This window comes from Panicum virgatum, chromosome 9K, assembly GCF_016808335.1.
Source record: "Panicum virgatum strain AP13 chromosome 9K, P.virgatum_v5, whole genome shotgun sequence".
Classification (NCBI taxonomy): Eukaryota; Viridiplantae; Streptophyta; class Magnoliopsida; order Poales; family Poaceae; genus Panicum; species Panicum virgatum.
In genome coordinates this window covers 51312708-51339093 of record NC_053144.1, presented here as the reverse complement: position 1 = coordinate 51339093, position 26386 = coordinate 51312708, and the positions used below count along the sequence as shown (strand labels likewise).

General features: G+C 44.4%; 3 protein-coding genes and 1 non-coding gene across 7 annotated transcripts; 2 read left to right on the top strand and 2 right to left on the bottom strand.

Annotated features, from left to right (window-relative positions):
* Nucleotides 1–281: 281 nt before the first annotated feature.
* LOC120652095 (serine/threonine-protein kinase RIPK-like) lies at nt 282–13292 on the bottom strand. 2 transcript variants are annotated; one of them, XM_039929808.1, is made up of 6 exons: nt 12947–13292; nt 8287–10323; nt 8071–8206; nt 6068–6204; nt 3690–4192; nt 282–729 (listed from the first exon to the last, which is right to left on the bottom strand). In XM_039929808.1, exons 2-6 carry the CDS (start codon nt 8761–8763, stop codon nt 576–578), a joined length of 1407 nt encoding a protein of 468 aa, XP_039785742.1. In that variant the 5' UTR covers nt 8764–10323; nt 12947–13292; the 3' UTR covers nt 282–575. The 2 variants fall into 2 exon arrangements, with proteins under 2 accessions (XP_039785742.1, XP_039785743.1); XM_039929809.1 differs by having other exon boundaries at nt 12995–13292.
* On the top strand, nt 734–3631 carry LOC120652097. 3 transcript variants are annotated; one of them, XM_039929812.1, is made up of 3 exons: nt 734–1253; nt 1443–3318; nt 3399–3631. In XM_039929812.1, exons 1-2 carry the CDS (start codon nt 856–858, stop codon nt 2065–2067), a joined length of 1023 nt encoding a protein of 340 aa, XP_039785746.1. In that variant the 5' UTR covers nt 734–855; the 3' UTR covers nt 2068–3318; nt 3399–3631. The 3 variants fall into 3 exon arrangements, with proteins under 3 accessions (XP_039785746.1, XP_039785745.1, XP_039785744.1); XM_039929811.1 differs by lacking the exon at nt 3399–3631 and having other exon boundaries at nt 1443–3380; XM_039929810.1 differs by lacking the exon at nt 734–1253 and having other exon boundaries at nt 1306–3318.
* Nucleotides 13293–20540: 7248 nt separating the features above from the next.
* TRNAS-GCU lies at nt 20541–20622 on the bottom strand. Its single transcript has one exon. It is a non-coding gene; the product is annotated as a tRNA-Ser (tRNA).
* A 65-nt stretch (nt 20623–20687) lies between these two features.
* Nucleotides 20688–26066, top strand: LOC120652094 (transcription initiation factor TFIID subunit 9-like). Its single transcript, XM_039929807.1, has 2 exons — nt 20688–21085; nt 25383–26066. Exons 1-2 carry the CDS (start codon nt 20759–20761, stop codon nt 25743–25745), a joined length of 690 nt encoding a protein of 229 aa, XP_039785741.1. The 5' UTR covers nt 20688–20758; the 3' UTR covers nt 25746–26066.
* The last annotated feature ends 320 nt before the right edge of the window (nt 26067–26386 follow it).

Sequence of the window (26386 nt, the reverse complement as noted above, 5' to 3'; positions counted from 1 at the left end):
TGCCTGCCCCTATCTAGCACCCGCTGTACTGCAACAAACGAAAACGACACAAGGGTGCCTGTACTTCGCCTTTTCCATGCATGCATAATTGCATCTGCTGCTTTGCTAGTGTTTTGTTTTGGAGGATCTCAGCTCACCACCGTGAAAACAAACAGAGAATGGGTCGCAGTAACACCAAAAGAAGAAGAACTACATGCTAGGAGAAGAAAAAGGAAAGGAGGCCAAGCCCGAACGATATATATATATATATATATATATATATATATATATATATATATATATATCAACCAAAATATTAATAAATAAAGAAAACCAAGGAATTACAGCCTCAGATTGCGGCAGGGGTTGTGCAGTATACGTAATAGAATCCTCAACCCCGTGAACAAAAAATCACTACGTAGTGTCGTACTCCATCGACGACATGAATAATCTACCACCTAAATTTACATCTCGAACGTTTTTAACACGATCCAACCGGGAACCAGCAACCCATGCCCACACGCACACCGTTAAGAAAAATGAAAAAAAAAAGACTACTACAGGCTAGTACTCCTATTTAATTTACCTCGCTACGCCTACGCTTTGGGTTGCGCGGGCATGTGCCACTCCCAGAACTCCTTGCTCTGCCCGGCCGGCGGGCGCCTCCTGGGGACGACGGGGACGGCCGGCCTCTTCGGGGACCTGGCCACCGGCCTGTCCTGCTTCTCCCTCCGCTCGCCGTCCCTTCTCCTCAGGGGCGAAGCTCAGTTAGACACCGTGGTTGCCTAGGCACCCAGGCAAAAATTGAAAAAGCTTGTTAGCAGCAAAGTTTCACCGTTAGTGCACCCCCCGTGGGCCACAAGCAGGCACCCCCCCATGGACCAATTAGTCAATGAGCTTTCAGCCACAGGCCAAGGCGCAGACAGCAAGGCCCAAAGCCCACCAAAAAAAGCAGGAAGAATGCTTCTCGAAGGAAACTGGGCAGAATACGGAAGGACGTATCTTGCTCTGTTCTTGCGCTTGCAGATTGGCGTCTTTCTTCAGTTCTTCTGGTGCTTTCCTTTTCGCCAGCCGCGCTCGTCTTTTCGCCTGCCGCGCTCGCGCGCTTGGCCGACACGCGACGCGGTGCGGCGACCTCGACGCAGGCGCAGGGCACGCAAGCCGCACGGCCGCAAGGCAAGCCCGCAAGCAGCACTGCAGCACGCAGCAGCAGGCAAGGCATCGCCCGGCCGCCCAGCGTCTGCAAGGACAGGGGTCAAAGGGCGCATTTGGGAGTAAGCAAGAACTTTAATCCCTCATCTTTTCTCGCTAATTTTGTCCCCAAATTGAGTTTGGATAATTCCTATGTTGTGTTGTTTACTCCTATAGGTTTAGGAACAGCATGTTACATTTTAATCTAGGGTTTCTTTTTTCTCGGTCATGACAGCAAGCAACTAAAATCCGATTGTTCTTGCAAATGATAGGGAAATCATGGAGAAGTATTTTAAAAGAAAAGCACCAGAGCTAGATAGTAGCATCAATCCACGAAATTTATGTGTGGAGGATATAAATTGGGAAGAAGAGATTAAATATGATCCGGGCTTAAGGAAACAAATTGATTCTTATCATCCTAATCAGAGAGAGAAGGTGAGAAGAAAATACTTAGAGAACGGGCCTTGTCAGCCTCGCACATGCAACTTTCCTGTTTCATATATTGGAGACAAGCCAAGAAGATTTATTCCGGAATGGTTTGATGAGTTTGGAAGTTGGCTTGAGTATAGTGAGTCCAAGGGTAGAGCATACTGCTTTTATTGTTTCTTGTTTAGAGAAAAGAAAGATGCAGGATATGAAGCATTTGTTGTTAATGGTTGGAATGGTTATCACAGGAAAGATAGGCTACGACTACATGTTGGTGATGTTGGTGGCCTGCACTTTGTTGCAATGAAGAAGTGTGATGATTTGTTAAGGAGGGAGCAACACATAGATGTTGCTTGGAATCACCACTGTGAAAAAGCTAAGAGGGCTTATTTTACACGGTTGAATGGATCAATTGATACTGCTAGGCTATTGCTGAAGCAAGGATTGCCTTTTCGTGGTCATGATGAGTAAAAAAACTCCAACAATAAAGGGAATTTCTTGGAATTTTATCATTGTGGCAACCGTGAGAAAACATAAGGGCATAAGCAATTTTTTAACTCGGATTTCAATGTTGTTAAATGTGGTGGGTGGTTCAGCAAAGAGAAGGGATATGATTAGAGATATAAATCATGAACAAGTGAGGAAGGCCTTGGGTTGTGGGCAACTTGAGACGGGGACAGGGTTAAATCAAGAGCAATGCCTTCAAAGACCCGGAGATACTCGTTGGAGCTCGCATTATAAAACTTTTAAAAGTTTGGTCAGCATGTTTCCTACAGTAGTTCAGGTGCTAAAAGTTGTGGAAAAAGATGACAAGGATTGGAGAAATAGAGATCAAGCATCAAATCTTCTAGTCTATTTTCAATCTTTTGACTTTGTCTTTTATTTGCATCTCATGTTAACTACATTAGCAGCCACAAACACTTTGTCTTTATCATTGCAACGCAAGGACCAAGACATTGTGAATGCCATTGGATGTGTAAGATCAACTAGACACCATTTGATTAGCCTTAGAAGAGATGAGTGGGGTAAATTGTTAGATGAAGTGAATGAGTTTTGTGCCATGCATGATATTGGTACATTGCAAATGGAAGATACATACATTGATCCCCAACAACCTAGGAAAAAATCTGGAATTACAAATAAGCATCACTATGAAGTGGATTGCTTTAATGAAGTTATTGATTGGCTAGTCCAAGAGCTTGATAGTCGTTTTAATGAGACAAGCTCTGAATTGCTTGTTTGCTCGGCTGCATTCAATCCAAGAGATTCATTTGCTGATTTTGATGTGGATAATTTGATGAGATTAGCAGAACTATATCCTGATGATTTTAGCTTTGATGATTTGAGGGAGCTTAGACACCAATTGTGCCTTTATATTGCTGATGTACGAGAAGATGGTAGATTCTCCAACTTAAATACTATTGGTGAGCTTTCCCAGAAAATGGTGCAGTCAAAGAAGCACCATCGTTATACATTTGTTTATTGGCTCTTGAAGCTTGTGCTAGTATTGCCTATCGCTACTGCAACGGTAGAGAGATGTTTTCATGCCATGAAGATTGTGAAGACTTGCTTAGCTAATCGCATGGGCGATGAGCACTTGAGTAATAGGCTTATTTGCTATGTGGAGAAAGAAATACTGAAGAAAGTTACCAATGAGGCTGTGGTTCGACGTTTTATGAACATGGAAGGAAAAGATCGCAAATATGATATCTGAAATGAAAGGTATGCAACGCATATATTTTCAATGGACAATTCTATAATTTCTTAGCTACAACTTAACTTGTTTGTTCTCTTTTATTTAGGGACCGGGATTTTGGAGTCGGATCATATATTTTGGTTATGATTATGGATTTATCAAATGGCATGATCAATATCACTTCATTTTGTTAAATGGTAGATAATACTATCACTTATTCATATTTATTACCCTATCTATGTTGAGCTATTGATATCAAATGTTTGGTAATTATGCCATATAGCTATGATATATTGTTTCAACCATAGCCGCATGTCAATATATCATCATGCTTACGGTAAAAATAGTGCAATGGTGCACCCCCCACAGATTCGCTCTAGCTTCGCCCCTGCTTCTCCTCGCCCTCTCCTCCTTCCTCGCCGCCTCCTCCTGCGCCGCCGCCGCGTCGCCGTCGCCGTCGCCGTCGCCGGTGACGGCGAGGAGCGGCTCCAGGTCCTCGACGACCCGGGACATGTCCGGCCGGCTCTTGGGGCTCCCGCTGAGGCAGCGGTAGGCCACGAGCGCCGCCCTGTGGGCCGCGGCGGCGGGGTATGCGCCCTCCAGGGCCGGGTCCATGACGCGGCCCAGCTTCTGCGGGTCCTTGAGCCACGCGCGCATGTGCTCCACCAGGTGCCGCTCCCGGCTGGGCCGGGCCTTGTCCACCGCGCGCCGCCCCGACAGGATCTCCAGCAGCACCACGCCGAAGCTGTACACGTCGCTCTTGGCCGTCAGGTGGCCCGTTAGGATGTACTCGGGCGCCGCGTACCCGTGGGTGCCCATCACCCTGGTCGACACGTGGGTGTCGTCCCCCTCCGGCCCGTCCTTGGCCAGCCCGAAGTCCGACAGCTTCGCCTCGTACTCCTGCAAAACCCATCACCATCATCATCATATATTTTCAAAGCCATCATCATAACTAACGTTGTGTTTGGATTAATCTTGGGCTGATTTAAGGCGCGGTACACCCCATTCCGCTGGGCTGCAGCTATCCCGCCCAAATCACACTGTGCTTCTCTTTTCATTTCCTTTTAAGATAAGCAACTTTGTGGCACCTGAAGACTTTTCCAATTTAAAGGGAGGTGGTGGTTGGCACTGGCAGGCACACACACATGGAACTAACAAAAGGTGAAGAATCACATTTGTAGCATTGTGAACAAGCCGCAACCGGCCGAGACTCAAAAAGGGAGGACTGGAACCACCCAACTGCTTCTCTGTATCGCTGCTGATCAATTCTTCTTCTTCTTTCTCGCAGAAAGGAAAGGTAGTGTGAAAGGATGTCAAAAGTAGCATCTTCAAATTTGCGGTGCAAATGAAAGGAGGCTGGCTCTCTGATCTGATCTTGTCAGCTAACTCCCACGACCACAAGTGACCTCGCCGCCGCAGTTGAAAAGTAGCAGCGGACAGTCGTCGCTACAAGGAGGGTAGGTTTACTAGTAGTACTAGGAATCGATCTACCAGGTCAAACTACTGACGCAGCAACGAACTTGAAGGCTCGTTTTGGACTTTGATCGATGGGAGTTGATTCATAAGTCAACGTACATGCATACGGCTAGCTATAGTTGGTGCCTGGTGGCTGATGTTGATTCGTTGTGAGAGAAAAATACTGTTGGCTTGCTGGTGGCTGGTGCTGATGTATTGTGAGAGAAAAGTAGTGCTGGCTGGCATGTGGCTAGTGCTGATTTGGTGTGAGAGAAAAATACTGCTGATTGGTTGGTGGCTGATACTGATTTAATGTGAGAGAAAAACATTGCCGGCTGGTTGGCTGACAAGCCAGCTGAATAAAGTGATATTTTTTCTCAGATCCGAGAAGAAAAACTGTAACTTGTCCCATCTTACTATTACTAATTGAAAGCTCGTTTTGAAGCCTTCTGGTGAAGCCACCCAGGATCCTAGGTGGACAGTCTAAAAAAATAGAGAAATTCTACAAATTCTCACAAAAATCAGAAACATCCGGCCATCAATTCGGAAACTCTAATCATAATAGCTATTGGATCTGTTATCATTTTTAATAAATTACCCACCTTTGTCATTATGAAAATAGACTAAAGTAACATCCTAAACATGTATCTAAATTACCCACATCTGCCATTATAAAAAAATAATCTAAAATAACCCCCTAATCTTCATGTAAATTACCCACTTATACCATTATAAAATAATATCAAATAACTCCTAAATTTTCATATATATTATCCAATGATAAGATAATAAAAGTTAAAATCAACCCCAAATCTGAAACAAAATTATGTTATTATAATAAAATCTTAAAGTGCATCAATATAAAATTCTAATTTACTATTCCTATCATTATTAATACATTATTTATGTTATTATTTATATAAACATATATACTAACCATAAGGTGTTTGTCACCATATATCATATACAAGAGAAGAGATAAGAATACCAATTTTCATGTTGTTCACGTAGCTCAAACAAAGTGTTCATTTAAACACATATCAAACGTATATATATAGGTGTGATGCAAAGTGAGAAAATTGTTAGTAACTAAATCTATCACATTTATTACAATTATATAATGATAAATATGTATCTTTGCAGTATTGAATTAGAATATTTAATTGGTTAAAAAGAGCGTGAGATAGATAATTATTAGATATCTCTAACTAGCTCGTGCAAGAGCACGGGTTGATAGACTAGTGTGTCTAATTAAAGACAAATTAAATTATATAGCAGACGGGAGATTGTATATGCACATATTCAATTTTATTTACTTACGGGGTTGAGCAGGATGTTGGATGTCTTGAAGTCGCGGTAGATGACGGGCTTCTCGGCGTCGTGAAGGAAGGCGAGGCCCTTGGCGGCGCCCACCGCGATGTTGAGCCGCGTTGACCATGACAGAACGGGCGGGAACTCTGAAAAAATAAATGCAGCCAAATGTCAACGGTGCTGCGCATGCAATCTTCACTAATACTCCCTCCGTTCCAAATTATAAGTCATTCCAAAAATTTTGAAGAGTTAAAGTTTTTTAAATTTGATCAAAATTATATGACAAGATAATAATATTTATGATACTAATTAAGTATCATTGGATTCTTTGTTAGCTATATTTTCATAGTGCACCTATTTGATGTTATAAATCTTTATATTTCTCTCTATAATTTTGGTCAAACTTTAAGATGGTTTGACTCTCCAAATTTTTTGAAATGACTTATAATTTGGAACGGAGTGAGTACGGAGTAGTTTTTTTTTTTTTTTGCCGTTGGTGTTCGACTATACCACAAATGGATCGGTTAGAGAATGCACGCACCAGGCACGGCAATTTACTACGGCAGCGGCCATTATTACGAACATGCGTGCGTTAACAAAATAAATATAAATACTAGAGCAAAGGCATAGTGTACTAATTATTAATGCGCGCATGGTTGGTGTATGATGCAGGAAAATATATGTTACACATGGAGCAAGCTGCGACACCGATCGATATGTATATCTTGCTTTCTTGCGCTGTCAACTGTGATGCTTGCTTGTCCCCGTGCAACTATATCGCTAGTCTACTAACATAGTGTTATATATAGCAGCCAAGCGTCTGGCTCAGCTTCGACATCTACCTCACCCATCTCGCTAGCTCGTGTGTCATTTCAACAGAGGTAGTTTTATACGTTTCAAAAAAAAAAAGAGTAGTTGTGGACTTGTACTAGGAGCTAGCAAGAGTAGTTAATTGGTGGAGAGGAAAACGGAGCGTAGTACAAATGTGAAACCTAGCTAGCTTGTCCACGGATTCCTTACCAATTTCTTCTTCGTCGCCGTCAGCGCACAGGAATGCAAAAAAGGCAACCAACTGATAAAGGCCCACAGGAATTAACCAAGGGCGGCCCCAGCAGGCAAACGCCGCTGTACACGCAGATAAAGTCAACAGGGGCTCGCCCCGTTCGTGCAGGACTGGTCAACCACCACCATCTTCTTCTCGATCGATCTGGTACTAGTACTAGCTATAGCTCTCGTTTGGTCCGTCGTCGTCCCTCTCTTCATTTCTCCGCTCCCCCATCGCTAGCTCTCTCCTTATTGCACGCACGCACGCCCTCTTTTATTTATTCCAAACAGTGCCTGCGTGGTTGCTTTGTTTGATTTATTACCAACTAATGATCCACCGGTCGGTTCAAATTAGCAGGCAGTGCGAGCTAGCTGGAGCTAGCACACACACATGAATGCGTAAAGATCGTCGATCCGTTGGTCGATGAAAGGCTATTTTTTTAGCCGTCCAACCATCGTTTCCGTTGACAACGTGGTCAAAATTCAAAAACAACCGGCTAAGCTAGTGCAGTACAGCCAAGTAAGCAAGCTAAGCTGGTCTAATCAGTTGGGTGATGCGTGCGTGCGTGGCTCCAAGCCTACCTAGTTTAATTTCGTCAGCTTGCCTGCTAGCGAACGGCGTGATACATACCATGCATCATCCTCCGTTCAGCTGACGTGGCACGCATGGCCCAACAACGGACAGTAGTTTTAGTTAGCTAGATAGATAATGAACCGTACCACTGCTGCTGGTTGTTAATTATTTGTTGATGCATAGTGCTAGCGATAGGCTACCTCAGATTAAGGGTAGTTTATATAATACGCACGGATTAGTAGATGCATTACTACTCCTATATATGAGTAGATGCATGATGATACTGTAATACTACTACTACTAGATTACTGTGTTACTAATAACCGATACTGCTAGCTAGATATCAGCAGGGGGCAGGAATAGTCGATCGTACAGAAGGAATACTAGTACTCACTCTTGAAGAGGTGGTTCTCGAGGCTGCCCTTGGGCATGTACTCGTAGACCAGCAGGCGGTGCTCCTCCTCGCTGCAGTAGCCCACCAGCTTCACCAGGTTCGGGTGCCGGAGCTGCCCCAGGAAGATCACCTCCGACTGCAAGCACGCACGCACGCCATTGTTATTGCTTGCTCCTTCCGATCCTCACACATCATACACAATACAAGAGCACGTACCAGCCACTCCTTGTGGCCCTGCGTGCCCTCGGGGTCCCAGAGCTTGACGGCGATCTGCTGCGCGGGGAGCCCCGGCTTGGCGCCCTCCGCCACGGCGCCCCTGTACACGGGGCCGAACCCGCCCTCGCCCAGGAAGTTGCTGTCCACGAACCCCTGCGTCGCCGCCTTGAGCTCCCCCACCGTGAACACCTGCAGGTTCGACCCCACCAGCGACACCGACAGGTCCTGGTCCGAGCACGTGCTCATCACGTCCGTCACCGACAGCCGCTGCTGCAGCAGGCCCCCGGCCGGGGACGACGACTGCTTCGCCGCCGCCGTCGGCCGCGGCCTGGGCCGGACCTTGCTGCCCCCGCTCCCGGCCGCGCCGCCGCCGCCGCCGCCGCCCATCAGGCACCCGCCGAACAGGAACCGCCACGCCGACAGCTGCTTCTGCTGCTGCTGCTGCTTCTTCTTCTTCGCCGACGACGACCTCGCCATGACTGATCTATATATCTCTCTCTACCTTAATTATATATATCTACCACCACACCATGCAAATTCGATTCGAGCTCGCTCGCCCCGATGGATCGGATCCCACGCCTCCTCCTCAGCTGATGACCAGCGCGCCGCAGCGCTCGGCGATCGATCCGTTGCCGAAGCAAGCAAGCTAATAAATCTGCAGGCGCTGGATGGAGGCCGGATCGACGACGACTGGAATGGAGTAGCAGTCGAGAGCTATTAGCTGCTGGCGGGGGGAGTTGGGAAGAGGCGGAGGAGTATTTGTAGAGGGGGGCGAGAGCTAGCTACCAACCCTGCCGAGTAAATGGACGACGACGACGCGCGACGAGAAGAGAGACCATTTCTCCCGCGCCCGTGCTGCGTTCTCAGCCACCGGTAACACGGGATGGCATGGACGGATACGGCCGGCTCTCCCCGCGTTGAGGTGCTCGAGGATCGATCGGCTTCCGTTCCGTTCCGTTCCGTTCCCCGCCGGGCCCCGGGTGACATGTCGCCGCGCTGACCGTTGACCTGACACCCAACGCCTGCTTGCAGGCATGGATCTAGTATTCCCATTTCCTTTTTCTCTTGTACTTTTCTCGTTTCCTTTTTTTTTCTTTTCTCAGAGCGCTTTTCTTTTCGGCTGCTGGTTAAGTGGGGTGTTCCTCTCTCTGTCTCAATTCTACCAGATTTATATTAGTCTCGACGTTTTAACGGAAACTTTGAAAAAGAAAAGGAGAAAGTGCAAGCAACCACGTCAACAAGGCTATTCTAGTACCACTACTAGGCCATGTTTGGATAACATCATAATTTTTTTTTTCACAAAAAGACGAATGCATGCATGGAGTACTAAACGAAATTTATTTGTAAAATCTTTTGATAGGTGTAACTTTTCGAGACGAATCTAATGAGCCAAGTTCCATCACGATTGGCTACAGTAACAATGCTACAGTACTTCCCCCTTTTTTTCAAGGCTGTTAAATGCTTGGTGATAATCTTGCATGTTGATGGGAAATCTGATGTTGTTACAAAACCTTTCCTTTGCAAATGTATATAGAAAAAATATCCACATTCAGCAGCCACTCATCGATCCTGTCCTACCATACAAGCTCAACTTGACGACGAGAACTACTAAATCGCAGTAGCCAAAGTCTGCAACAGAAGCAAGTTTATGTGGCGAATTCGTTGCCATGAATATAAATGTGCCACATGGCAAGTTTACCTTAAATCTGTTGAACCAACAAAAAAAAAGTCAAACCAAAAACAGGGGGGACTTGCAGCCTCAACAAAACCACCAGCCATTTTTAGGTTTGAATACTTCACAAATGCTGACAATTACTTTTTCAAAAGAATGAAATACTGACAACTAGTATCTTCTTTAAGAAAAACATTTTCTGAATAATGAATCTTTCTAAAAGAAACAATCAGCAATGATCCCATATTATGATGCTGAAACATGCTATATGCCCCTAGTATATGTAGGAGTGCAATGTGTTGGCTCTTTATAAGAAGGAAGAAACAACCTTGTCCGGGCTTCGCTTTTCCACAATTTTAGTCAGCCTACAAGATACAGAAGCATCATGAGGATCAGACGAGATCAAAAGCAAATCAACCGCAGGGCAGACTGTAACACCCAAGTGTTAAACTTCGGTTTCACTAGCTAACTAGTGACCAAATTCTCTCGGTTACAAGTTGAGTCACAAATCGATTCAAAACTCGATTTCAAATCCTGGAGCCAGCGGAACCCGGATACTCCGGGTATGAATCCGGAAATTCCGGATTTACCCGGATACTCTGGATATTCTTTCGAATACTCCGGATCTGGAACTTTATATCTCATTGTTTTGGTCTTTTTGCTGTTCCTAAATGTTATAAAACGTTATTTCACTCTCTCCCGTGCTCCCTCTCACTCTCTCCCGTGTTCTCTCCCTCTCTCTCGTGCTCTCTTTCGCCCCAAACCCTAGAGACCCAAAACCCTCCCTCTACCCTTGATCCAAGGCCAAGAGAGCTTCAATTGGGTGGTGGATCATCTCTCACGCGTGCTCCTTCCCTGGGCGGCTTGAGTTCAAGCTCTTGGTGCAAGGAAAAGCTCGCCCCAAGGTAAATAAGCTAGGGTTTGGCAAGTCATTTGTTCTAGTGGGTTTAACTCGATTTCCTCCGGTTAGTCGTCTTCTTATGAATCACTCTACTAGGGTTTAGGAGGGTTTCGATTTTTTTGGGTTGGTTTTGCTAGAAATCACGATTTCAGTTTTTGGGGCGAAAAATGTTGTCGGGTCCGGAGACTCCGGGTATAAGCCCGGATACTCCGGGTTTTTGACACTCCAGGCGAAACTCCGGGTATAGCCCCGGAAACTCCGGATTTGGGAATCCGGATATTCCAGATTTAAATCCGGATATTCCGGTTTTTGCAGAGTCATGAACGTCGGGTTGTATGGTTAGTAGTATTTGTAATCGGTTAAGGTTTATTTCAAAGTTTCAAATTATATTGCATACATTCTCATATCATATGCATACGTATAGACACCGCTGCTGAAGGAGTCATATACGAGGTGGTTGCGGAGCCACAGGAGCCGCAGGGGTAAGCCCCGCAGCAGGAGGATCGTGGGGAGCAAGTCCAAGGCCTATCTCACCCTAGCACTGAGCCGCAGACTCAAGGCAAGCCCCGGTGCACATCCTAATATTTTAAATTATGTCATCTATGTATATGTCTCTAATATTTGTGCATTAGGTTTAGGAATTGGTTGAAACCTAGTTGCATGATTCCTAGTTTTTCTTGGGCCTCATACTATTATGAATAGGTCGTTAGCACTGCTATGCTTAATAGGGCTCGATAGAAGTCGAGTGATAATTCTGTCACTCGCGAGATATAGGATGTCACTCCTACAGTATGTGCTTTATTATATTCAAGATGGAAGGTAAGGGATGGGAGACCGGATGGGGGAAGGTATAGCCCCATCTGTGTTGATTAAGGACCGTTCCGTTGTTGGCTGTGCTGATCGGGGATTGAATTGTACTATCCGCATGCCGGGAGTAGGAGGTAGTCGAAACCGGCAAGCCGAGTACTACCTTACTTCGAAAGTACAGAACTTCATCACCACCCATTAGGGCGAGTCGAGTAGTCGCGGAGAAATGGGATGCATATGTTTACTTTTGGTGGTCTCACGTTGAGCTCGACTGACTATATGTAGGTGGGGCGGTTCTGTAGTTCGTGGCGGGGAGGGGAAAGGTTGGTGCGTGGGGTCCGACGGGGCTTTTGCGTGCCGTGTTGGTTAGGTTCACCTTGAAAGGTTAAATCGGATCGATTCGCCGTGTCTCGCGGTCATGAGGGCTCTGATCTCTTGGTCACATCGTAGCAAGGAAATTGGAATAAATTGAGATGAGATGTGGACTACTATTATCAAAATTAATGGTTTGCTCACCATGATTGTTGTAGATTTGCAAAACATTGGAGCTTAGTAAATTGATTATTCTATATTGAAGCTAAAACTTGGGAATAAGGACTCACTTGTAGTTGCGTTTTTCCGCAAAAACAACCACCGGCCAAAAAGCTTTGCATGTCTAGTTATGTGGGCTAAGTATACCCAATGGTCGGGTAAGCCTTGCTGAGTATTAGTATACTCAGGGTTTGTTGCCACCATTATTTTCAGGACAGACAGAAGTTGACTTTTGCCCCTGCTGTACTAAGTTCATCCGCCGGGATGCAGAGGGGTGGGAGGTGGTGGAGCGAGACTGAGACCCCTAGGTTAGGAAGTGGTCGGTTGCACACTTTAGGGCAGAGTGTGCAGCTCCTCAATTTTTGTGACTGACCGGTCATGATTAGTCAGGGCTTTTGAGGGCTACTGTAGTTGTAGGTCCTAGTCTAGTTGAATTTCAGTACATCGGATGTAAATTTTGTAAATTATGCAACTTTTGTAAATTGTGTGTATATTTGAACTCGGATTGTAAAACCTAATGTTTTATACTCCTATAGTGTATGTATTTTTAAGTATCATGTTGTGCTTGTACCATCTGCGCCCTCCTTCGTGTGGGACTTCCGGTGTTGTTTCGATCGGGACGTGGGTTGCGAAAGAATCGCCAAATTAAGCCGTTAAGGTAATGCGTCCGATGTGTTCAAATGACAGCCATTACGCTTAATTAGAGTTTTAATTTGACGGTTCCGTCACACAGACAGCCAAATCTAGACCTTGAATTCCCCATCTCGCATAAGCTACACACAGACAGACAGACGTACTTGACTGCAGAAGTGGAGGTCCATGTCAATCGGAGCCCCGGAGAGGAATTCAGATGCGCAACCAAGGTCGTTACAGAACAGAACAGAGCGCCCGCCATTGCTCGATCCCGCTGCTCTGTTTTCCCCTATCACTTCACGAAGCGACGAGATGCTCGTGGCGCCTGGATCTCCACACGCGCACGTAGCGAATTTGGAGAGGAGGAGGAAGAGATTTTATTTGGAGGGAGAAAGTGACAGGTTGCCGTTCGTTGCGCCCAACCCTGAAATGGGAGGTGAATTAGGTTTCCAGCAAGAAACCGTTTGGGAACAAGCCAGAGAACGGCTGATTTCTACGGGTTTCTAACCTGTCCATCCATCCATGATCCGTCTCTCTCTCATGCTGTCGTGCAAGCGTGCGTTGTTGGGAATCGCCCCCTCGCGAAGGTGGTGAGACCTAAAGGTCCGCCGAAGAATGTGATGCCCACTAACGATCAGAATCGCCGTTCCCTTTTCTCTGTTGAAAAATAGGGATGCAAACCAATCTTAGAATCCGAAGATTCCGGGGATTGATCGGAGCCATCTTCCCGAAGGATATGACAAGAACATTAGGGATGCGGCGGGCGGCTCGGAAGTAGAGAACACTGAGGGCGATGCCATACGAAGCCTACCGAAGGTGCCCACCGAAGGTCGCCAAGTGTCATGAAATATGTGATCTAGGTAGGAGTGTACAAGTTGAACTGTTTTACTTAGGAAAATTACCAAATACCCCTGATGTAATCTCTTAACCTCTGAGGAAACCGGAGGGGCATTCTTGGAATGTTATAATAAGGTTGTGGGTATAAATACCCCTTTCCACCCAACATTGTACTGAGAATTATAGTGGAATTTATTCCTCTGTGCTCTCCACTTTGTCCGAAGCTTTATTTAGGGAGTTTCATGGGCACAGTTACCTAGACTGAGAACTAGATAACTGTGCCAAATGAGTTTTATGGTGATGAAACTCTCCTCATATCCCATGAAACTCTGTCATTCTCTCTCTTTACCATGTCAGCAAAAATAATAATATTTAATGTCATGAACAAAGCACCGAGCACATTTGATGGTGTAGTTCATTCAATAGCCGAGATGGGCCGCGGAGAATTCATCATCAATAGAGAAAAGGGCTACTATTTGGTCTGCCGTCTATTTCCATGAACGATCCAAGCTCCCCCAATGTCTTACCAAAGACCAAGACATGTAAACCTAGGGTTACCTCTATTATATTCATGTGTTTTATTCATTATTAATTATGATGTCAGAGCACCCTCCATATTTCTGTCTGCCTTGGAATAGTGATAGAGCAAGCGCTTTGGTAGGTGCAACCACAGCTCAGACTCTCTCTCCTGTGATCTCACTGATGTAGTGATGCTAACCACACATGCTATTCTAGAAAACAGTAGTTCTTTAAATAAACCCCCAAAAAACACAGGAGGAACATAGTACGCGCTCATCATACCTTTTTTTTTTCCAAGCCCCAAATCCTGATGCTTAAATTTTACTTGGTCTACTTATATTCCCTTGCGTCAGCAATGCAAGCTATAGATATATCATCATATAATGGACAAAAATATGTGCAGGGAGAATGGAAGGAAGATTGTTGACTTTCGTATCCTTTATGAGTTTGTTAAATTGGAAGTTTGGAACACACCAATGTCGTCAGTGATGTTATACATGCCTGCTGATCAGCACCAAACTACTGTATTTTTTGTCCCATTTTGCCGCCTAGAAGCAAGCGCGCTTGAAAATCTTCGCTGCGATTTAGTCAACCACTACCCTTCTGCTTCCATGTTCTTTTTTTTTCCCGGTAGGCACTAACTAGTAGTTTTTTTTTTTGAGCAGTCGCACTAACTAGTACTTGATAATAGCGTATATGAACCCATGAGGAAACACCCCTAGTCACGCGCAACTTTTCTTTCACTTGACTAATCCCAAAACTAACGATCTACTTGGCGTTTAAGCCTTCAAGGTCTCCGTTTCAGTTTTCCATTGTACTGTGCGCCTATAGCTGAGGAGCGGATCGGATAGGCTCTATCTTGTTCAGGTAGTACAAAACAAAAATATCAGCATGGCCAGGAAATAAATCATCAACTCGCCTGCCATTTGGACTTGTGTGCACAAAACTAACGACTTTTTTTTTGTCGAATGCGCAGGAGAGCTGCACATCTTTTTTTTTTAAGGCCTTCCGGCTAGCTTCAATGATTCACTAGAATTGTTACATCATTCACCAGAAGTTGGAGAATAGACGGAGGTGGCTCCTCAGCCCAAATTACAGAGTCTTTCAAAACCATAGCTAGCCTAGCTAACTCATGAGCCACTGAATTACTCTCTCTATTACAATGGCTAATTGAGATAGCAACAAACTCCTTCCAAATCTGTGAGCATTCATCCAAAATTGGAGCTGACGCCGTCGCCGAGAAACCACCATCTAGCATTGTATTTACCACTTCCAAACAATCCGCCTGAACTTCCAGTCGATAACAGCCGATTTGCTGAGCTAGTAGGAGGCCATCCCTCAAAGCAGAAACTTCAGCCATAGCTGCATCTAAAACATGAGGCAAGAAGCTGTGAGCAGCTGCAATGAATCCACCCGAAGCATCTCTAATCACAGCTCCCGTGCTTCCCGAGCCGGTGGTCTCCTGGAAAGAGCCATCAACATTTAGCTTCAGAAAACCCACCGAAGGTTTCACCCACCTCTGATTAACAGCAGCATTCTTCTTTGGTGCTAGAGCATTCTTCTTTGTTTTACAGAACTAAAGACTTGCCTTTCATGCTTCAATCATCGGTTTACCCTTAGCCGCCGTCACATAACCGCCGCCTCTGACTATACCCGTCAGGCCGTCACTTTTTTCTCTAGACAATACTATCGACTATCGTTAACGTGTGCCTACGTGCGTGATCGTTGTCATGCTGTTGATTCAGTTTTTATGGCAGATAGTCATGCAGCATCTTACTATTATTAATTGGAGACTCCTTTTGAAGTCTTCAGGTGAAGCCACCTAGGATCCTAGGTGGACAGTCTAAAAAATAGATAAATTTTATAAATTCTCACAAAAATTAGAAACATCTGGCCATCAATTCGGCAATTCTAATCATAATAGCCATTGGATCTGTTATCTTTTTCTAATAAATTACCCACCTTTGCTATTATGAAAATAGACTAAAGTAACCCCCTAAATATGTATCTAAATTACCCACCTCTGCCATTACAAAAATAATTTGAAGTAACTCTCTAATCTTCATGTAAATTACCCACTTATGCCATTATAAATAATATCAAATAACCCCCTAAATTTTCATATATATTATCATTTATCAATGATAACATAATAAAAAGTTAAACAAACCCAAATCTGAATCAAAATTATATTATTACAATAAAATCTTAAAATGCATCAATATAAAATTTTAAATTACTATTTCTATAATTATTAATATATTATTTATGTTATTATTTATATAAAAATACTAACCATAATGTGTGTGTTACTATATATTCATGTATAAGAGAAGAGATAGAATATCAATTTTCATGTTGTTCACATAGCTCAAGTGTTCAATTAAGTACATATCAAACATACATGGTGGTGTGATGCAAAGTGACAAAAAATTGTTAGTAATAACTAAATCGATCACATTTATTACAATCACATAATGATATACATGTATCTTTACAATACAGAATTAGAGTATTTAATTGGTTAAAGAGACCACGAGATAGATAATTATTAGATGTCTCTAACTAGCCCGTGCGGGAGCACGGGTTGATAGACTAGTATTAGGTCAATGTCCAAGAAGACTAGTGCTCACTGGAGTTAGGATGCATGGTTTAGGAGAGAGGGAGAAGGAAGAAATAGTGCGGCGTCAAGCTATCCTGATTCCCATTATTTCACACAGATCGGTTAGAGAGCACCACTTTGATTGTTCTGTAGCATTGTGGGACGTAAATTTTTAAGCGGTCAATTGCCACTACACGTTCGTGGAAATATCTACCAGAGAAGTTTCCTAATTAAGTTGCTGAATTGACTAGAGTTCGTCTTTGTCATTGTCAGTATGCCATCTCGAGAGATCGTTTACCCCGGTCCTTGCTCCTGCTCTCTGATTTTTAATACTATACTAATTTGGATCACAAACAAACACCTTGCTTCAGCATGCAGAGCTTTCTTTTTTTGTGTGCTCTCTGCAAATTGACTGCATAAATATGTTCAAGCATCAAATCTTCAAGACAATTCTGAATAGGAAAGACAGTTCTGAATCTGACCTGTACTGATGTTGCTAGAGTTTACTGCGTACTTTTCTCAAAGAACGGAGTTGTCGATCCCAGGAGTTTTGATTTACGTTGCAATGCACTACACAAACCCTGAAACTTCGAGACATTGATTCGAGTCAGCAGAGACGGAGAGACGATAGGGGAAAAAAAGACAGAAACTTTTAGTTAGCTTCCCACTCGCACAGAAATATGCCAGCAGCGTTTCATGATTATACGAAACACCCACAGCGACGTGGATGCTCACTTTCGAACTTTTGGTGTGCATGCTTTGCTGACGTGGATTGTATGCTCGTATTTTGCACGCTCTACAGGACACACAAACACAGGAACACATCAACACCGTAGAGGTCGTGGGTTGGGTCTCTTTTCCTGAAAGAGGGCGAGGCAAACGTGTGAACGTTCAAATGGCAGAAAAGGGGCGTCATTTTTGGGGACAATGCAAATAAAGTCGCGAGCTAGCCGACTACTCTTCCGGGGAATCAAATAAAAGCCACTGGTTAGATCGAGAGAGCATTGGAGCTGGCCGACATTCGAAGCCGAACCTCTCAGAAATTCAACCTGACCGGTCGGTCAGACATCAATGGTCCTGTGGCTCTCGCTGCAGCGCAACAGTGAAATATCTTTTCAGGTAACTTTTCTTTGCTGCATCTCTCTGCCATCGAGAAGGCCAACACGCATGAGAAGAGCCCGAGGCTCATTTCTTTCGTTTATCACGAGCCGGAAATTAAAAGAGAAGAGAAACCTGCGTATGAATGCGCTCTTTGAAAACCACGGCTACAGAGAGAGAGAGAGAGAGAGAGAGAGAGAGAGAGAGAGAGAGAGAGAGAGAGAGAGAGAGAGAGAGAGAGATGCAAGTGGATCGGATCAGGACTCGTTCCTAAGTTCTTAACTTCGAGATAGTCGCACGTAATGACAGATCGCGGCCAAATTATTAAAAGCTTGCGGCAAGAAGGGGTTTCGTTCTAGCGCCCGGAAATAATATTCCAATTGCAATCATATATATAGTGTATCATACAAAATGTACTTTGCATCAACGAAGTAGGAAGTTGGCTGCTGGACTGTATTTTAGATAGCTTGATCTTTGTCCTTGCTGCCTGCTCTTTTGTGTCTGTCCAACAAATCGAAGTTGCCACGGATAAGAGGAGGGGGTGCCGCTGTCAACGAACGAACACGAGGTGTGAGCCCGGCGGACCAAGTGGGCTCTAGAATTGCCGAGCGACCGGAATCTGACAAGCAGCAAGGAGCCGAGGGAAACAGCAACAACAACAACAAAAGCTGAAAACTGCTGCACCTGAAAAGGAAGGCAAAGCCGGCCGATGTTTCCGTGTGCACACTCAACTTTACGAATTGACCGTGCTGCGATCACCCGGAAAATCAAAGGGGGCAAAAAGAAGAAGGTGCCTTTATCTAGGATAACCTTGATCAACGAGTGCAGGCTGCTCGTGTCACCACGAGTGGCACGCGCCAAAGAAATTCAGTGACACTATCTATCCTACGAGAGCGAAGACCTGCCGCAACGCGTACAAACTTATGCGTGCAGTTAGAGCGCTGAACTTGAGGATCCGTTGACGCTCCCGTTCTCATCAAGTTTTTGAAGGATGACGCGCAGCTCTTGAAAATGCAGGGAGCCCTCGCAACTCCACCGGGAACCCGGGCGGAGGTTAATATGAACTCTGCAGTTGACAATAACTAGCAGGAAACGTGATCCTTGGAAGATCGGCGCGTGGATGACGCGAGCCACATCTGCTGAGGATCCGTGTCCTCTCCCCGAAAAGGCAGGGGGGTGTTGACGACGACGGATCATGGATCTCTGGACTCTCTGGTGCGCGGCAGCCGGATTCGTCGCCGGCGACACTCGCCTCACCCCGTGATCTCATCAGAAATTCAGAGTTCGTCAGGAGTCGACTCAACTGCACGTAAAAGATTGCCGCAAGCAAGCAAGCAGCGCTGGCAGCTGAACTTGTCAACTATGTGCGACGTGAAACGGCGCCGCCGCCGTCCTCGCCGGAGGAGGACGATCACACGGTTCCAGGCTTACGCTCACGTTACCATCAGCATGACATATACCTATCAACCTATGGCATGCATCACACTGGGCCGGTTAACCTTTTTCCTTTTTTTTTGTTACCTGTACTTTTTGCTACTCCCTCTATTTCAAATTATAATTCGTTTGATTTTATGATCATGAATTTAGCCACTCATCTTATTTAAAAATTTATGTAAAATATCGATTTTTCATGTGGTAGTTTGCTTTATTAATAAAAGTATTTTTAAAATGATTTAAATTTATTATGTTTGTATATTTTTCAATAAGACAAGTGATAAAATGTAGGATAAAAAATCAAATGAATTATAATTTGGAATGGAGGGAGTAGTATTTTTTTTACACTTTATTAATTCTCTGCTTCTTTCCCTTCATTTATTTCATCATTATTATTACGGCATATGGAGAAAGTGCCTCGTGTATCAAAGTTGGCACGTGGATTTGTCCGTGCCGCCATACGCGCTCTGTTTCGTAATTCTCGGTCAGAGAAGAAAGCCTAGTAATTCTCGGAGAAATTCCACCAGCTGCGTAGCTTTTCCTCTACCTTTTTTTAGAAAGCTTTATCCTTTGGCTGCATCTTCCATTTTTCGTCGTGTTTCAGGCCCAGAATACTGAAAACAGCAACAGTCAGAAACATGACGCCCTGCATTTGTCACAGAAACGTCTTCTGAAGCACAAGGAAAATACGTAACAGTTTATTTTTTTCTTCTGAAAAGCTAAATACGTAAACGTAACAGTTTTGAGTTTGACGTTCCGGTTATTAAAGCAGCATTCAATCAGTGTGGAGGACATACTAAATTCTGGCCCAGTCACTTGTGCCGCCCGATGTACTTTAACTGAATTCTCAGCCCATTGGATTGTGCATTCCAAGTTCCAAATAGGAGTAGGTCCTAGAACCATACGAGAATGGTTTAGTGGGTAAAGTTCTCCAATATTGATAGTTCATGGGCCAAATGTGAAAGGTACAGGAGTCCAAAGGCGCAAAACGAACTAAATGATTCTTTCTAAACTACTACTAGCTGCATTTTGCGGTGGAACTCTAAAGGTTGGGCGGAATAGAATAGACATGTGGCCTAGGACGGTCATGATGCAGTGGAAGCATTCTAGTAGAAAAGTGTTGGATCAGCATAAATTACAAACGTGAGATTAGCAATCGAAATAAGCTGAAGAGCAAGCGCACTGAAAAATAAAATAGCAAAAAAGCCAAAAAAGATGCGCGACGCCTGAGAGATTCGAACTCTCGCGGGGAAACCCCATGTACTTAGCAGGCACACGCCTTAACCACTCGGCCAAAGCGTCGCTTGGTGTTGTACCATTCCTCGTACTTCTATACGTTTTGTAAATCAACGAACCATCTTCGGTATCGACTCTCCCTGACAACCCCACACCCCCGAAACGAAGCGGCGAAACCCCACCAGGCACAGCCGCACCAACCATGGACGCCGGCGGCGCACGTCCATCGGCACCGTCGGCCGCCGCCGCCGCCGGGGCCGGGGCCGGGGGCGCCTCCGTCGCGGACGAGCCCCGGGACGCGCGGGTGGTGCGGGAGCTCCTGCGCTCGATGGGGCTCGGCGAGGGCGAGTACGAGCCCCGCGTCGTGCACCAGTTCCTGGACCTGGCCTACCGCTACGTCGGCGACGTGCTCGGGGACGCCCAGGTCTACGCCGACCACGCCGGGAAGGCCCAGATCGACGCCGACGACGTCCGCCTCGCCATCCAGGCCAAAGTCAATTTCTCCTTCTCGCAGCCGCCGCCGCGCGAGGTACCAAACCCACCCAGAATTCCACCCTCGCTGTACCCCAATTTTGGTAAATGGGTTGGATCCTCCGTTTAATCTTCCTCTTCCCGCGCGTAATTGTTGCTCTCGGCATAGACTGTTGTTACCACGGTTGAGTCCACGAACCCTAGTTGTTGTGTTGCCCGTGTAGTTGCAGCTTAATTTTGAAGTAGTTGTATATTGGTAGATTAGCGGGCAAAAGGACCTGTGATTTAAATGGTGCCTTCTGCTTTTGTGAAAATTACTGACGAGATTACCCACCCACCCACCCCACCCCACCAATCTCTCTATTGTTGAAGTTATATCTATTTAGTTTGGATGAAATCATGTGTTGAAGTTATATCTATTTTATAAACTGCCCCCCCTCATTTCCATGGATAGGCGGAAATTTTATCGCACTGCATAGGTTCAGATATATGATCAGAAAGAGGATGCAAGTACTTAAAGCCACATAGATCAGAGACGACAGCGTAATGTCATAAGAGAAAATGCAGAAATTCTAGATGGGACCATACAATCAACTATTACAAAAAGCCATGTTCTATGTTAAATTGTTCTATGAATGTGATAGTAAGGTTTTGAGAACTGGTACATCTTCGTCTAGTCTAAAATAAACTATTTCTTTCCAATATGAGTTATTCTTTAGGTATTGTTTGCCTGTTTATGAGGTTTCCTGTTGAGTACTCATGTCAGTGGAAATGTGGGATTGTGCTTGTCATTCGTGTCCTGCATTGTGGAGTATGGTAATTTTTCTGCTTCCTATATTTGCAAAAATTTAAATTACTAAAAAAATACTGGCCTTACAAGAGGAGCATGTTGGCTTGAAGTCCTTCAGATGAGAGAATGCCAATTGCTATATAACATGCTCATGCTAGATTAACTTAAATGGTGTAGCTCAAGATGAACTGACCATACCTAGTAAATGTAAGTTCCCCATGTAAAGTTGAACTATTCGTAATCCTTTAAGAGGTATAGGTGCCTTTGCTGGTTAATGTGAGCCGTGATAACCTAGTCCAAGACTAATTATAAGTTGGCATATTCCCATCTAACACATACCCATCCAATTAATTGCATTTCTAAGTTTTGATTGATGTCGATGATGCCTAGATCAATATTGGGAGGATTGAACCTTTATGATTAATGCACACATGTTTGAATGCTCAGCTGCATTAGAGTATTCTATTTTGTTTGTATTTCACATTTTCCTCTGTTAACTTTTTTCTGTTGTATATTCACTATGGTTATTGAATTGCATCTTGATACAGGAAGATTATGACTAACTAAAAGTCTAAAATCATCTATCTTTTAATGATTGCCTCTGCATCCTTAAACACCATCAAAGACTAATAATATGTATTATATTCACTACGGTTGTTGAATTGCATTATGATACAGGAAGATTATGATTAACTGAAATCATGTATCTTTTAATGACGGCCTCTGCATCCTTAAACACCTAAGCAGCACGGATACGGATACGTGTATCGGTATCGGAAGGATACGGATACGCGGATACGGCAATTTTCTAAAAAACCCGATACGCGGATACGTTTTACTATTTTTTTAAATAAATAAATGAAGAATAATACATATCAAACAGCACGTTCGGCTGGACTGAAAAGCAGCCAGCTGAGCTGTTGGACGGCAGTAGCTGCAGCTACAACCCAACAAATAACTCACCCTTATCTCTCTCACCCTTATCTGTTCCTCTTCCCTCCTCACTCTCTCTCACGGTCCCAGCACCCTCCCTCCCTCCTCGTGTCTCTCTCTCTCCCTCCACTACCTCCTCTCTCCTTTGCTCCTCCGCCTCCTTCTTCTCCACTGCGGTAGGCCAAGCAGCAGCAGCACAGGCGGGGCGGTGGTGCACGGGCGGACCGGCGGACCGCGACGCGAGGGTGGACCGCGGCGGGGCGGTGGCACTAGGGCGGATCAGGCGCGGCCGGCCGGCCTCGATTCGGCCTCTCCGGCGAGTGGCTGCCGGGCGCTGGCGAGGATGGGCACGGGTGCGGGCTAGCGAGCCGGCGCCGCCGCGCGCGGCCAGGCGCAAGGGGGCGGGGATGGCCGATCCTCCTCCTCTCCGCTGCCTACCCTCCTCTCTGCTCGGCGCGGCCTCCGCCGCCGCCGGATCTCCCCCTCCCCCGCTGCCTACCCTCCTCCTCCTCTCCGCTCAGCGCGGACGGCCATGGGAGGAGCGGAGCAGCACGCGGCCGCGGGCGAGCGGAGCAGCGCGGACGGACCGAGCAGCGCGCGTGGCCGGCTCGTCGCCGTTGGATACGTATCCGTTCGTGAGTTTCTAGCATCACTGTTTAGGGATACGCGGACACGCCGTGGATACGTATCCCGGCCGTATCCCAGGCGTATCCGTGTCGGATATGTATCCGACACGGGATATGCCCCTTCCCTACCGTATCCGTGTTTCTGAGTTAAACACCATCAAAGACAAATAATATGTAGAATACTAGAACTGCATTGGACTAGTATGCTTATCATTTTGTTGGATTTGTAATTCTGCCTCTTGGTTATTTCTTGTGTTCCCAGATCACAGCAAATGTATTATCTTCATCATAAACATATGACAATTGACAATGCTATTTTTACCTTTTGTTCAGGTTCTTTGATGAAAAAAACATTGGCTGACCAATTCCTTTTTTATTTGTCAGTCAACTATCTAGTAGATATCAAAGATCATTTTACTATAATATTGCCTGTCAATAAGTTCCTATGAACCAACAGAATCGAATGCTTTTATCTGGCTATTCATTGATAAAGTGGCATTATGGATATGAACTTAGGCCTAATTCCTATTACTTTAGCGGGATTATTCGTGACTGCGTATTTGCAATGTGTTTTAGGTACATAAAAAATATACTATCTTTTTTAATGCATTTCTGGAATATTCATGATATCAACCACACATTTGATTTTTATTTTTTGTTATGCATCATAAATGGCATCACTGAAGTAAGGATACTTATTGTCGTGGATTGAAAAAAAGGGAGCTTGGAAAATATCGAACTAACATTTGAAGCGAGTAGCTTAATTTCATTCTTGCTTAGCTCATAATGAATACTCCCTCCAGTCACAAAGGAATGTTTTGGGATCTGCATAGTCAACAATTCAGAACTTTGGCTAGCAATTTCATTATCTATATTTGGATTGGCCTTGAGAAGATGGCATGTGAAGATTTGTTTTTAAAACTACTTTAATTCTATTATAATTTGCTAAATTCAATTGGTATAGTAACAACAGAAAGTAGTGTTTGATCAATTTTTCTTACAAGGCAATTCTTCCACAAAGACAACTTGACCTTTAGGAAACAATCTCTAAATTTGGGAAAGAGTTCTCATCAGATACAGAGCAAGAAAAGTATAAACATCAACCAACAGCTGAACCCCAGCAATCAAAACAATCTTTTTGCTGTCAAATTTAACAAACGCAAGTACAAACTTTTTATCTGCCTGAAGTCAAACTTCTATGCAGTCCAAAAAATCGAATCATTGTTAGACTCATTCAAGTTGTCCTAATAGAAAATCCGGAGCACTTCAGTCGATCTTTAGAGTTCCCATGGGTCATAAGATATTACCTTGTTTCTATTTTCTTGAAACGATAACCTCAAATGCCACATTATGTTAGTTGTCCAAGTATCTTGGGGTGTTAGATATGTTCATTTGCCTTGAAATAAGATGTGATGCTAATACACCATATTACACTGATCTCATTTGTTTTCTTATGTTCCTAGAACAGAGAAAGCCATTATTAATAAATCTAGTTGCGAGTCAAGCCTGTAGTTCTGATGTGATATTCTTAAGTTATTTCTCCTGTGTCTTTCTGTGTTGCAGGAAGTGGTTGTTGAATGTCGTAAGTTGAGGGTTTCGATGTGTTAAACCAGATGGGCTGCTGGTAGTTCCCTTGGTCCTATTAAAGCCCTTCATACTGTAGTGCAATCAAGATGAAGTAGTCTTCTGGTACCTGACACTGTGTTAACAGTCTGCGCAAAGACTTTGTAATTTCTTTGTGATCTCGTAATGAGATTCAGATTCGCCTAATCTGGAAAAAGAATTGAAAGCTTACTAGTGTTGTAGTGAAACACTGGAACTCATGTTTTGGTGTTTCTTCTGTGGTTATGATCTATTTAATATTTTGACAATTTGATAATAGGGTTAGTATTAACCTTTACTTGTTTCATTGGACTCCTGAAAAATTTAGCTGACCTAGTGTTATATGTAGAGTACATATGCACAACAGTGGTTTAGGCTAACAAGTGATTTCCTATTCTTCATAGGTTCTCCTTGAGCTGGCACGCAACCGGAACAGAATCCCGCTGCCTAAGTCGATCGCTCCTCCTGGTTCAATTCCCCTGCCACCAGAGCAGGACACACTGTTGGCTCAGAATTACCAACTCCTGCCACCATTGAAGCCGCCACCTCAAGTTGAGGAGACAGAGGATGACAACGAAGAAACCAACCCTAGTCCAACCCCAAACCCTGGAAATTCCAATCCGAACTACTCCCAGGATCAGAGGGGTAATGAGCAACAACACACTTCTCAGCATGGTCAGAGGGTTTCTTTCCAACTCAATGCCGTGGCAGCTGCCGCTGCTGCGAAGCGTTCTCGGATGACCATTGACCAGATGAACATGGGCTAACCGTTTGTTGTCAATTGGATCGTAGCATCTCTTTTCTCTTTCTACTAGTCTGCTTTTTTTGAAATTAGTGTTACATTGGTATGTTCTTATTGAGTAGCCACGAGATGTGCAGTACAGCAGCTGCACAAGTTTTCGGCCTGTAAGCACGTCGCCTTTGGAAGGGAACTGTGCTAGTATTGTATGCTGTACCTGGTTCACTACTCACTAGTCACTAGAGGTTAAATTTCTACTGGAATGTTATCTGGGCCTGCATGCTCTTTGCATCGCCGTTCTTCTAAGTAAAATTATCTCAAGAGGGCAAATCCTCAGTATTGCATGCCATGTTATGACGGCATCAAATTGTGATTCTTATCCATGAACAAGAAAGAACAATTCTAGCACCAATTAGACATGCAAACCGAAGTTTTTTTTCACTAATAACTATTTATCTAATAACTTGCCGGTGCTGCCATACTTGCTACATGTGTTGTCACATAGCATTGTTTATACTTCAATACTCTCCCTCGCGTGTGTAGACTCCATGGCTCAAATGTAGAAATTGAAATCAGCTGCATTTTTTTATTTAATAGCGTCCACAAGACCTCTTTCGTTGATATGCTGCATAAATCAATTGGTTCATCCTCAAAGCTTAAACTTATAAA